Source organism: Chlamydotis macqueenii, chromosome 3 (assembly GCF_036417535.1).
Source record: "Chlamydotis macqueenii isolate bChlMac1 chromosome 3, bChlMac1.mat, whole genome shotgun sequence".
Lineage (NCBI taxonomy): Eukaryota > Metazoa > Chordata > Aves > Otidiformes > Otididae > Chlamydotis > Chlamydotis macqueenii.
Genome location: NC_141558.1, coordinates 526,573 through 539,535, shown reverse-complemented (window position 1 = coordinate 539,535; position 12,963 = coordinate 526,573). Strand labels below are relative to the sequence as shown.

General features: G+C 55.8%; 1 protein-coding gene across 9 annotated transcripts in view; it reads left to right on the top strand.

Annotated features, from left to right (window-relative positions):
- DTNB (dystrobrevin beta) overlaps positions 1 to 12,963 on the top strand; it is a 175,739-nt gene that overhangs the window by 154,197 nt on the left and 8,579 nt on the right. For all 9 annotated transcript variants that reach the window (XM_086743545.1, XM_086743544.1, XM_086743543.1 and 6 more), the window contains one exon: positions 7,925 to 8,084. In XM_086743545.1, the coding sequence (XP_086599671.1) occupies positions 7,925 to 8,084 (160 nt within the window). The remainder of the gene's footprint in view (positions 1 to 7,924; positions 8,085 to 12,963) is intronic.

Genomic DNA, 12,963 nt, shown 5'->3' with positions numbered 1-12,963 from the left:
GAAGGATACCATCCCTCCGTAATTATCCTCGTCAATAAAACTCCTCATCTTCTCAAGGAAGGAAATCAAGTGCTGTTTGACAAGGCCTGTTTTCAGCAAAACCAGCTTGTCCAACATCCGCTGTTTCTGTCATTTGCTCGTCGTTAAAAACCCCTGGTGCGGTGGGGTGGTTTGAGCGGTGGTTGGCCAAGGATCACTGTCTGCCCAGCCTGCTGCGGTGCTCCGTAATTCCCTGTGTAGGAAAATATTTGCACTCTTCGGCCTCCCCGATATTTCAAGATGTCTCTAAACAGAATTCACCTCAGCGCAAGGAGTGTCTGGGCTCGTTGTTTCCAGGCTCCTTGGTGCTCTTTGAGTTGGCTCAGCCCCAGAATGAGCAGAGGAATGCAAGGGCACTGCGGCTTTTGGGTTGTACGTATGCGTGAAGTTTTACATACAGATGATGTAGGCTGGACGGATGACCTACGCATCCAGGGAAAGAGTAACTTGATTTCCTACTTGGCAGGCTTTTTGGTGAAATATGCAGAAAGCGTATTTTTCCTTCACCGCTATGTAATGCTTTGTGGTGACGGCACACGCGATAACGTCAGCAGAGGTTACTCTGCCCGTTCAAGCAGGGTGATGGCAACGTTGTTTGAAAACGTGGGGACGTCGAGGGCCTGAGGGCCTGAACCAGAAGAGAGCTGCCGGAAAGTCAAGGGCAGTGCCCGCTCCGAGGGGCCGGGTTCGGTGTGCCTCCCCAGCCCTGGACACGGGGAGGACACGTGGGCGAGAAGAGAGGGGCTTTTGTTTCCAAGAAAGCCCCTGCAGCATGGAGAGGAGCTCCGGTTACTTACAGTGGATGTTGTAAAAGCTCTTCAGCTTGAGCCCCGCGATGCTTGACGTGAGGAAGCCGGGCTCGAGGGCTGTTTCATTATCCTTGAGACGAAGGCACGGTAAACGTGGGTTAGACGTCGGATGTGCATGATGTGCAGATGAAAACGCGTTGCCATTTAACTTTCTAATTAAGACCCTGCTTTAGCTCGGATGCCGTTTGACATCCTCTGGCTGGCTCCATCTCCTGCAACTAGGATGCAGAACAGAAAATGAGAAGTGTAGGCCACGTGTTCGTATTCTCGGTTTTGTTCTGTTTGTGCCATATTTTCTGCAGTTAGCTATTTGGGGCATGATGAGATGTTTGCTTGTCTAAATCGCTTACCTAAAACTGTTAGCTCTGTGGTTTTGTTTGTACACAAGGTCCCTTTTATTTTAATCTGTTCATAGGAACAGCTACATAATCAAATGCATTAAATCAGTGTACGTTTCCTGCAAAGCAAGATTTCTTCGTTTCTCAGTAAACATCTGTAGATCGTAGAGAGGTTGGGCCTTCTGGGGATCTTGAGCTCAACTTCCTGCTAGAAGCAGGACTGCTGCTGGCTCTGGATAAGTCGGTTACGGCTTCGTGTAGGCAAGCTTTGAAAACCTCTAAGGGTGGAGGTCCCTTGCCTCGCTGATGACCTCCCCATGGAGAAGTTTTTCCTGCAAAACCCTCTGGTCAGGGTGACCTATGAGCTGGTTGTGTTCAGGCTGGAGAAGAGGAGCAAAAGGGAAGTCCAGCTGTGATCTTCTGTCTCCTAACAAGTGGCCAAGGAGAAAGAACAGCCAGAGCCTTCCTGGAGGTGCATGGAGAAAGCAAGAGGAGATGATCACACGTTGACTGGGGGGTTTTGGCTGGGCGAGGGAAGGACATTCCCATGAGAGTGGTTAAACTTCGGAGCAAGTTGCCAAAGGGGTGCTGGGATCTCCCTTTTGGAGGATTTTCAAAGATCAGCTGGAGAAAACCCTGAGCAACACTTTGAAGTTGCCGTTGCTCAGTAGAGGAGGTTGGACTGGACGCCCTCTGAGGCTCCTTCGACCTGAATTTTTCAGTGCTGCTTTCCTCTCGTTCTCCTTTAACGCTCTCCTCTGTCGTAGCGGTTGTAGAAAATCTGACAGCAGGGCACCGGAGAGGTGGGGTCCTCTGGTGGAACTGCTGGGACGAGGGCGGTGATGGTGGACCAGTACTTCGTCTGCCTGCAAAAAGCTGCTGCGGCTTCCTGTACCTGGCTGAGCTGGGTTTGGTGCGCAGGCCGGAGCGCTCGCTGCCCCTTTTCCTCAGGAAATAGCGCGGGGGTTTAGGTTAAAGCTCAGAGCTCTTGCATACAAGACTTGATAAGCGGGGGCAGATAAATCGATGCGGCTCCCAAACATTTCAGGAGCCGGGTCAGAGGTTTCCTTTGTTGTTTTTCTAAATTGAACTCCATCTCGCCTATCCCCCCGGTGCAGTCTCCGGGAAGAACATGCACCAAGCCAGTCATTCCCGGGATTTTTTGAAGAGTCAGTGAGTTTACAAACCTAACCGAATCTGCCTCCGCTCTGTTTACCAAAGGCATCCCGGCGATTCCCAGCCTGAGAGCCCTGCGGTGGTGGCCGTGGAGGAGCGGAGCCGTGCGCGGCTCGGCGGTGGGCTGCTCTCCTGGCCAGGCGAGGCTGTGGAAGCACTTGCCCGTGCTGGGGAACGGCGACGCTGAAACAACAGCCCCAGCACAGAACCGCTTCAGCAGCTTCAGAAACCACAGGCACAGCCCCAGCGCCGGCGTCCGTGGCACCTCGCGTCAGTCCCGCCAGCGCTCCCCGTGCCCTCAGCCGCTGGAGGAGGGAGGTCTGAGAGTGATTTCTTGAGCCAGGGCCTCGGCGATGCCTTCTCCTTCAGCCTCGGGAGCCATCCCCCAGCGCACCCATTAACAGTCGCCTGCTGCCTGCGGGCCGTCCCGCTTCACTTCCCACGTCTGCAGGGGCACGGTTACGCGCGCCGCGTCCTCCCACGGCTTCCTTTGCCCCGGGCCAGGCCCCGGCACCATGCCGCAGCGCCCGTGGGCCACGTGGTGGCTGCCGCTGCTGGCAGGGCTCCGTGCTGCTCCCCCCGTGCCCGCCCCAGGTGTCTGTCTTGCTTTCTCAGTCGATAAAGCGCTTTCTAGGACAGGGCCGGTTTCGGGCCGTGCAGGGGAGCCCAGCTGTGCGCCAGGCTCGCTGGCGCAGGCGGTGTCCTCGGCTGTGACCCGCGTCCTCGGCGTCCTCCTTCGGGTCAGCCCGAGCCCTGCGTGGCCGCAGATGCCATGGGGGTCCCACAGGCAACACGCGGCCCGCGAGCGTGGGCAGCGGGGGTACACGCAGCGCTCGCGGTGAGGAAACGCCAGCTCATGCGCTCGGGTTTCTGCTCTCTGTAGGCACGCGCACCGCAGGGAGAGGCCGTACGCCATTTTCTGCGTGCGTCGTTTTTCCACAGCGCTCATCATTTGGTGCAGAGGGAAAGCACACAAGCGTGTTAAGAATACATCTGCTAAATAAAGCACAAGAAGAGAGATCAATATGTAAAATACCTTTTTTCTTTTTTTATTTTTTCCCTTCCCTTCCCCTTTCCCTTCCCCTTTCCCTTCTCCTTTCCCTTCCCCTTTCCTTCCCCTTTCCTTTCATTTTTTCTTTTCTTTTTTTCTTTCCTTTTCCCTGGAATTAGATAAAAACAGATATTACCGGGTGCTGGAGAGGCACGTGCGGCTCAGACCCTGACAGGCACCCATCCCTCCCCCGCGGGGGTGTGTTTACGTGTGTGCCCGCGCCGGGGGTACACCCGGACATGGGGACAGCAGCATTTTGTGCTTCAGCGTTACCTCAGAGTGTTCAGAGGGTCTGGCCCAAACCGTGTGCAGCAATGAGCACCCCACGCATACCCTGAGGTTGCTGCAGAGGTTGAATCGACATTTATTGGCTTGGAATTTGGTGAGTGCCTCAACAAATTTCCTTTGGACTCAGTCTTTCCCCCTTTCCTTCACAAAGCTTCTCGTTGCACCCCCGACGCCAGCGTACTCCTGGGGTTTGAGCTCTGCAGTGATGGTCGCTGCTTTTTTGTATGCCTTTGATGCCTGGCTCCTGGCTGGGCCTGGGAGCGCCCGTCGGTGCTCAGTCTGTGTCGGGTTCAAGCCGTGAGCAGAGAGGAGTCCTCGTCCCCAAAGAGACGCGCTTCGTTCAACCCAGAGAGGCTGGTGCAGGTCTCCAGATCCCATCCTAGGTGTTGTCTCCATCTCAGGTGCTGTCTCCACTCATTAAAAATATCCACCAGAGAGGCGGTGGATGCCCCATCCCTGGAAACATCCCAGGCCAGGTTGGCTGGGGCTCTGAGCAACCTGATCCGGTTGGAGATGTCCCTGCTCCTGGCAGGGGGTTGGGCTGGGTGGCCTTCAGCGCTCCCTCCCCACCCAAACCCTTCTGTGATTCTGAGAAGGTTTAGTGTAGGTGTTGGCCAGGAGTTGCGTTTTCATTCATCTTCTGGATCAGGAGTGAGTGGTCCGTCTCTCCTTGGCTAGGACGTCCATCCCAGGTCGACCCGCCAGTTGTTCTTGCTTTTGCTGTTCCCCTTCTCATCTCCATCCCACTGGTTGGTGGGGAGCACACGAGTGGCTGGCGGGCGCTTAACTGCTGGCTGGGGCCAGGAACTGGTACCAGTGGGGTCCCAGAGTGGCACTGGGAGCACCGGCCGCCTGGGAACTGCCGTCCTGCACTGCAGCCGCGTTTCCAGAAACAGACCAGGCCCGTTTCTCACGAAGGTGACTTTCAAGTCTTCGCTGAACCGAAAACTTTCAGATCCTCCTTCGGCTGCCGAGTGCCGTGGGACGCATCGCTCGGGCTCACTGAGCGGGGCGGCGGGGCGGCACGGCTCTGCTCCCCGTCGAGATACGTCGCCAGCGTGTGACCTCACCAGCTGTTCTCAAAATCACTACAATTTCCAGGAACCGCGTCATCGCGCGGACGAGGGACATTCCCAGCCCCTTGCTGCAGTATGCAAATCGGCACGGCCCATCTGCGTGCCCAGCGGTTAAAAAAAAAAATTGAAAAAAAAAAAAAATCAAGTGCTTGGGCACTTATTCTAAGAATATAAATGTAGGCAACACGTCTCAAAGACAAATGGCGGTGAAAAAAAGATCTCCCTCCGCGCAGGGCTGGGGTCTCCGTGTGCGAAGGCGCCGGTAGCTGCTCTGGGGCCGTTCCCGCCAGCCCCGCAGCGTGGCCGTCCCGGGGCTGCGGCCTCCCCTCGCTCCCCGCCGCGAGCGCGTCTGCAAAATCCAGCGTGCGCCGGGCGTGGAGCGGGACGGGCGTTTGCCGCACAGGGTGAAACCTGTCCGCTGGCTTAGGCGCCTGTGCTCTGGGGAGAGGGGGTCGGCGGTGAGGTCTCGTTTCATTAATTGGGCTCTTGCTCTTGCAAATAACACGGTCTCCAGGCGGCTTTTCGTTTGTGAGCGCTCTCGCAGCTGCCACCACCCATGGGGCTCAGGGGGTTGGCAGGAACGCGCGCTGAGGGCCCGCGACGCGAGCTGCAGCCTGGGGAACGAGCCCCACGACACAAAATATCCCCTCACCCTCCTCCGGCTCCCTCCTGGGGCCAGGGGCGCTCCGACTCATCGCCCGCTGCCTCCGGCGCGGGTGGCAGCGCTGGGTTCCTCTGGGTTTCGCTCTGAGTTTGCGCACGGGCTGTTTTTCCCGAGCGGCTGCCGATGCCGACGCTCGGTCCGGGAGGAGGAGAGGGAACGGGCAGGTTCCTCCAAAGCAAGGCCGAGGGATGGGCGAACGCTGCCGGTTTCCCCGCGCCACGGCCCGTGTGCCGGGCTGGGAGCTCTGAGCGGTGGGCCTGCCTCTTTGGCCCCAAATTTATGCAAATTCAGGCACTCTTGCCTCTTTCTGTGCATTGTGAGCTCGGGTTTTGGTGAGGTTTTATTTGAGGTTTCGGTGCAGGGCAGTGAAGTTGGCGGTGTGGCGCGTGCGTCTTCTGATGATTTTACCTCGGAAAGCCGTCCTTCCCCTCCTGCGGGTACCTGACTCACAAGAGTATTTTACTCACTGCTTTAAGTCCCCCCACTACTAACGCAGTTTCAAAATCAGCATTTTACGCGTGACTGGGTTTCACGTTAATAAGAAACAAGCTTTGGGCTGGGGGCTGGGGATTAGCAGGAGCTGCAGCCAGCCCTGCGCGGCCCCGAGCGGGATCCCGTTCCTGGGTGCTCCCGCGGGAAGCAGGACCTTGTGCCTGATGTCAGCGCCGGTAAAATGTGCTGGCGAGGGGTGCTGGGCCCCGAGGCAGCGTGAGGGCCGGCTGCGTGGGGTGCCGGGGTGTCGCCGGCTGCGTGGGGTGCTCGGGGCGTCGCCGGCTGCGTGGGGTGCCGAGGTGTCGCCGGCTGCGTGGGGTGCCGAGGTGTCACTGACTGCACGGGGTGCCGGGGTGTCGCCGGCTGCGTGGGGTGCCGGGGTGTCGCCGGCTGCGTGGGGTGCTCGGGGTGTCACTGACTGCACGGGGTGCCGGCGGCGTCACCACGCAGCATCCCGGCTGAGCAGGTCGGGTTGCCCCGGTAACGGATGCACGTCAGAGGGAGCAAACGATGAACAGGCTTAAAAAAAAAAAGATGGCAAACCAAACAGCACAAACACACCAGGTTTGTTGAGGGGGCTGTTCGGTTTGATGCCCTCAGCGTGCAATTATTTATGAGCAGCCCCAGGCCGTAAACCCCTGCGAGCAGACCAAACTGGTCACCAGTAACCGCATAACTGGGCACGGGGCTCAGAGGCTGTTGGAAGCTGTGAGTGGCCGCGGAGAATAACCAGGTTATTAACGATAAACAGCCCTGCGCGCAGGCAGAGCGCTCGTAAATGACGGCCCGGGCTCCGGGGACAGGCGGGGAGGACCGGTGCCGGGGAGCGAGCGGCTCCCGGGACGAGGCTGCGTGGGGCCCTCCGCCGTCGACGGCCGGAGGAGGGAGACGGGGACCCCGGCTCTGCACATCTCCTTACGCACCCGGCGGGGCGCGGCGCCGGACCAACGCCTCCCTGCTCGCGCTGCTGCCGGCGCCGCACGCGGAGTCCTTCGGTGAGGTGATTTTTTTTGCAAACATGGAGCCACAAAGTGCAGGTCAGAGGTCTCCTGTAGTTATCTCCTCACGCGCTCACCGCGCCGGTGCCCCACGTTGTGCTCCGGAGGCTTCCCTGGGCCAGCGTCTTCTGAGAGCTCTGCCCCAGTGAGTACTGCAGCGGTCTTCTCAGAGCCTTCACACCACAGCGAAAGAAACGTTTGCTGTTTGTTTGCGATTTGCTGTGCAATCCAGCAGCCTTGGAGTGGACAGCCGGTACCTGGAAGACCCTTGGGACCATCACCCGCCGTCCGTGGAGAGCTGGAGGGGAGCACCAGGAGCTTTCATGAGGAAGGCACCAGCAACCGCGGCGCTTGCGAGGCTTTTAGAGCGGCACAGTCGAGATGGGGCGGGTTTGGCTGGAAGAGAACATAAAATAAAACAGAAAATTAAAAGTGCTATTTCTGTAAAAAATAAAATAGATAAATATATAAAATAAAAAAATCTAAGAGATAAGCATAAGATGTAAGATAAGGTATAAGATCTAAAGTGAGCGAGCCTCGGGGGCGCGGTGCAGCTCCGGGGTCTCCTCCCTGCAGCCCGCGGGAAGGATGAGCAGCTGCCGAGCGGGTGACGGTCCCTCTGGAGCACGCGGCTGGGGAGGTCACTGCCTGCCCTCCCGGCGTTTTTCCAGCTTGCCGTTTGACCGGTGCCGCGGTGAGCGTACGGTACGGAGGCCGTGGGTCGCATCCAGCACCGGAGGCGGCGTGGCCGCGAGTACCACGTGCAGCCCAGCCTGGGGGGCCGCAGCCCTGCGTGTGATGCGCTGCGCCCAGCGTGCCACCACCGCGAGGTCCTCCCCCAGCACCTGCCCATCATGCAGCACGTTACTGAAATGGAGAGTGTTTTGGTGAAGCCTCTTTCCTTAAGCATGGGGTTTTTTAGAGTGATTTTTAGACATTGACCCAGAAAAAAGGTTTAAAATTTGGAAACCATGTCTCGTGTCTCCCGTGCAGGCACAGGCAGCAGGCTCGGCGCACTCCTCGCCCACCCACGGAGCCAGCCGCCCCATGCCCATGCCCGTCAGATCCACCTCCGCCGGCTCTACGCCAACGCACGGCCCGCAGGACTCGCTCGCAGGTGTCGGGGGAGACGTGCAGGAGGCTTTCACACAAGGTGAGCGTCACACAGAGCAGAACCGCCACTGGTGTTAATCCTGCCTTCGTCATGGAAAAGAGGGCAGATTCGCACTGGATATCAGGGAGAAACTTTTCACACTGAGGGTGGTGGAGCCCTGTCCCAGGGTGCCCAGAGAGGCGGTGGATGCCCCATCCCTGGAAACATTCCAGGCCAGGTTGGCCGGGGCTCTGAGCAACCTGATCCGGTTGGAGATGTCCCTGCTCCTGGCAGGGGGTTGGGCTGGGTGGCCTTGAACGCTCCCTTCCCAAACATTTTGTGATTCGATGTATGACAGAAGCGTAACTTGCCAGTATTGAGACGCTCATCTCAAACACCTTTCCTTTGCTCTAGACCAAATCGGTCGCGGGTGCATTTTTACTCTTTACAACTTCCTTAAGTTATTGCTGTGATCATGATCTTCCCTCTGAGGAAGGCTCTTCCATCCCAGAAGGATGCCCACAACTAATTTAACAGTTAGGCATTAAAGACTGGTTGTATTTACAAATCTGGTGGTTGAGCTGTGCTATGATTTGCCAGAGGAAAATTGGAAGGAGAAGAAAATTGGAGGGAAAAAGCAGTTTAATGAAAGCAAGCAGCCCTCCTGCCCAGAACACGCAGGTAACAGCTGACCTCTCCCTGGTTATGAGGCAGAAAGGAAGCTGGGATTCCGCACACAGCTCGGTGAAGGCTGTTCCCAACGGAGCGGGTGGCTGGCCTGCACGTCTGCAGAGCGGCTCGCTTGCAACAAGCGGACGGGCAGCAGCTCTGCAGAGAGAGGAGGGAAAAGTGCTAAACGTAAGACATGGAGGAGAGGAGAAGAGAAGAGGAAGAGAAAAGAGGAGAAGAGAGAAGAGGAGAAGAGGTGAAGACCATCACGAAGAAGCAGAAGGGCACACAGGACAATGAACTTCTCTTGCTCCTTCTTTGGCACTTTTCTAGATGTTACTCTCCTGCACATTTGAAAAAATATCACTCTCTGGCCTGAACTCATTGCTACCAACTGCTCCGTAAGTAGACATAAGAAGTGCTGGATTATTGGGTAGTTTCAGCTGTGTTCCTCTCTGTCCCCTGGTTTTTTGGTAAAATCGGTGTGGTTGGATCAAATGGCCAAGCCGTCCGTTTGTGAATAACACAGCTTTCGTGCTTTGTAGAAAATCAGGGCAGCAGTTGACACACATATTTCTACTCCCCAACTTCTGTAGGTAGTGTGAGTTTATACTTAGCTGCTGTTGCTTTTAAAAAAAAAGTTTTACAGTCACGCGTTTCAAAAAAGTCAAACTTCTTCATGTCAAAGCCATTGTCGGCTCAAGAAGGGCTCAGAATTTGAAGACAACCAGATGCGATGGAAACTCGTTCAGCTCGAGGCAGACCCTGCCTGTTCCTCGGGTGCTGAAGAGGCTTCGCTCTCCGGCGGTGTTGGAAGGCGGCAAGCAAAGACATGACCGTCAGTCTGATGGCAAGAAACTTGGCAAATGGTTTTTTTACCTTGAAGGACCATCTCAGTGCAGAACAGGGGGAAATCAGTTATTCGTCAGTCCTGCCCACAACTCCGCTCACGGTGAAGGAAGCCTTTCCCAGTAGGAATGGGTGCCCATGCTCTGTGTTTCTCAGGAGTGGCGTCACTCAGGTTCTAGGCGCTCTTTCCTTCTCTTTTGCTCGTTTTGGTCCAGAACTCTTCATCTTTAGCACTCCGGAAGCATCCTGGGGTGCAGAGCTGTGAGAAAAACGGCAGCAGAACCCGATTCGGCAGCCACGGAGGTTGTTTCTGAACATAATCCATGTTTCTGGAGATGGACATCCACTCGTATTTTGTATTCGTCTTCATGACAATAAAAGAAGGAAGGACAGAAAGTCCACCTCACCCTAATGCACTGGCAAGGACTTCACCTGTTTGCGGGCAGAGACAACCGACGGGCAGCAACTCTTCCTATGGACGTCTTGGTACTCCATGGGAAATCCCAAGGGACATGGGACATCTTAGAGCCTGTAGCACCAGGGTGCCGTAGCTTCTTGTGTGTTGGTCCTTTGCAGTAAACAAGAGCCCTCGACTTGTCGCAGGGGCCAGGTTGTTTATTTCTTTAAAAGACGACAAGTTGTATCACTCGGAGTCACAAAACTGGAGGTGGTGTTTTCTCATTCTGGGTGGGGGGGATCGTGAGTATTAGTGTCCAGTGCCTTTGTCAGATGGACAGTCTCCTTTGCAAAACAAGGAAATCATGAAAATATCCTTCCCAGAACTGATGATATATCTCAGAACCAAACGGATTTTCAATAACAATTTGCATTTATCAGCTGCTCCTTGGATGTGTCCTTCTAGAGTGTTCTTCCTTGCTGAAATGAGCTGCTGCCAGAAGGAGGTGAGGGAAGAGGCCACAAAATGGTGGCAGAGGAGCAGGAAGTATCAGTGAGTACTTCTAATTGGTATCTGATGCCTGGAGCGCTACGGCAAGGGCTGCAAGCCCAGCATACTCAGCAGAGGGGAAGTTCTCCAGAACGTCAGTCGGTGAACAGGTCAGGTGGTGGAGGACGTCCATCTGAAAACGCCGAGTGTCTCCAGCTCATCTGTGAGAAGGATGTGTCTTTTTCCAACCCCACCGGTGGGAACAAGCTCCCCATCTCTCTAAACGCTTCCAGAAACGGCAGCAGAAGCAGGCATTTCCAGGGAGGCAAGATGCCAAATACCAGAGGCACAACACTCCATCTGTTGCTGTGGGTGGTCCACTCGCCTCCTCTTCATCTCCACAAGTTTGATGGTGCAGCCGAGAGCTCTCAACTGATTGCTTTGGCAGCTGCCTCTCCTTCCCCCCTTTGCAGATTGGCTTTCTTTTTCCAGGCTGCGTGAAGCGGAGCAGCAGCGCAATGAGTCCCACCAGTGACGGGGAAAATCTGCTCTATCTGCCTCATCGTTTTCCCCTTCCCTTCTTTAATTAGGAAAGCACCAAGGGATGAAGTGATCTCCTGGCTGCTGCTGGAGTGATGAACACATGATTACAGTAGTACATTCACTGTCCTACTTGATTCTTTTCGTTTTTCAGTATGGCTTTGGCACCCGGATTTGCTCTCCATCCATCTGCTTTGCTCTTCGGAGATGCAGGCAGAAGCCGTGACAAAGCAAACCTCTCCCGGCACGGCTTTCAGTCGTCAGCGCCGTCTTCCTCGAGCTCCTGGCTCCGGCAGAAGCTGATGTAATTCATCGAGGGCTCATTCATGCCTTTTCCCTGAGCAGCCGGTTCACGGGGGGATAGTCTCCGTCAGGACCTGTTGATATTGCCCAGAGTGAAAGCTTGGTTTTTTCGATGTTTTTAACGCCTGACAGCATCTCAGATACACGTTGCCATGAACCAGGTGTTGTATGAAGCTGTTCAGGGCTGGGCTGAGGACTTGTGCAGCAGCCCCATCACAACACCTTGGTGTCGATGGTGGTGGCGACTCCGCAGAAGCAAAAAATCCATAGCCAGTGCCTGCAGTGCACTGATTTTGTGGGGATTTTTAACCAAAACCATGTAAATCCACCAGATTCTTATCAAATGTCGCGGTGGGAGAGAGGAGGAGAAGGGAGTGAAGCTGTCAGTGCTCTTCCACCTCTTGCTGCCGTGACCTAGGAGAGGGCAGGGATGCCAACGTCTTCTCTTTCCTCCCAGGGCACAAGTCTTCTGTGAGCTTCCTTGGCCGTGTGTGGGAAGGTGTAGAGAGGGAAACCTGGGAAGAATTGAATCCCAGGGATCTTGGTCACCTGGTCGTAAGACAGATAAGTTTCCTCCGTAGGTGATCTCTTGATCTTTCACTTAGAATCGTAGAATCTTAAAGGTTGGAAGAGACCTCCAAGATCATCAAGTCCAACCGTCAACCCAACACCACCATGTCCTGGAGTGCCACGTCGACAGGAGGGCCGCTTGGCCGGAGGGAGAACGCAGTAATACAGTGTTAGAGTAAAATGCTGTGGTGGCTTCTGGTTGAAATAGTCAGAGGCAGAGGCCACCATCCAATTAGAAAACTAATGCTGCTGTTTGTCGTCTTGGAAGAGAAGAAAACAGTCCCTCGGAATTTCTCAGACACAAATACGATCCACCGCTGCCGGCAGAAGGGTGGGAGTTCCTCTTGTGATAACCGTGGCGATGGCTTTTCGACCACTAGAAAAACTCCTGCGAGAAAAAAACGGCCAACAGACTCCGTAATACGTTTCCTGGAATGATCCTTCCGGAAAGGTGGTCTGCACCATTAATGCTGTTCCGTATTAATCACGCACAATCAGACAAATTCGAGGCAAGTGGAGAACACAGGAAACAGGATAACATTGCCGCGTTTGCACGTAATGAAATAATGTCATGCCACCAGCCGGGAGGGCTTCGGGGGGTTCTGTGCGTAGACGTCCAGACGAGCTTGTTACGGTTACTCCTCTGTGTCACGGGGAAGGCAGGCTGGAGTTTTACAGCCCTTTGCTCCCAAACGCAACGGCGGGCAGGGCGGAGGCCGTGCTGCGCTGTCAGGTGCAGGGACAGGACCCAGGGCATCCGGAGACCTGGGCGAAGCAGCCTCTGCCGTGGGAGAGGTGCAGGGGCGTCCCCTAAGTCACAGGTCCCCATCGCGTTGGCCACAGTCGGCTTTTTTGTCTGGTTGTGCCTGCACAGGAACACCCGGTGCTGCTGCCTCGGGGGGATGTGGGCATCCCAGCCTGGAGGAGAGGGATGCTGGTGGGAAACACGGCAGCTCGGTAGCGTGCCCTGGCAGCGCTCACGCCACTGGGACTGTGTCCATCCCTGAAACATCCCAGGCCAGGCTGGCCGGGGCTCTGCGCAGCCTGACCTGGTTGGAGATGTCCCTGCTCCTGGCAGGGGGGTTGGACCGGGCGGCCTTGCACCCTCCCTTCCAAGCCAAA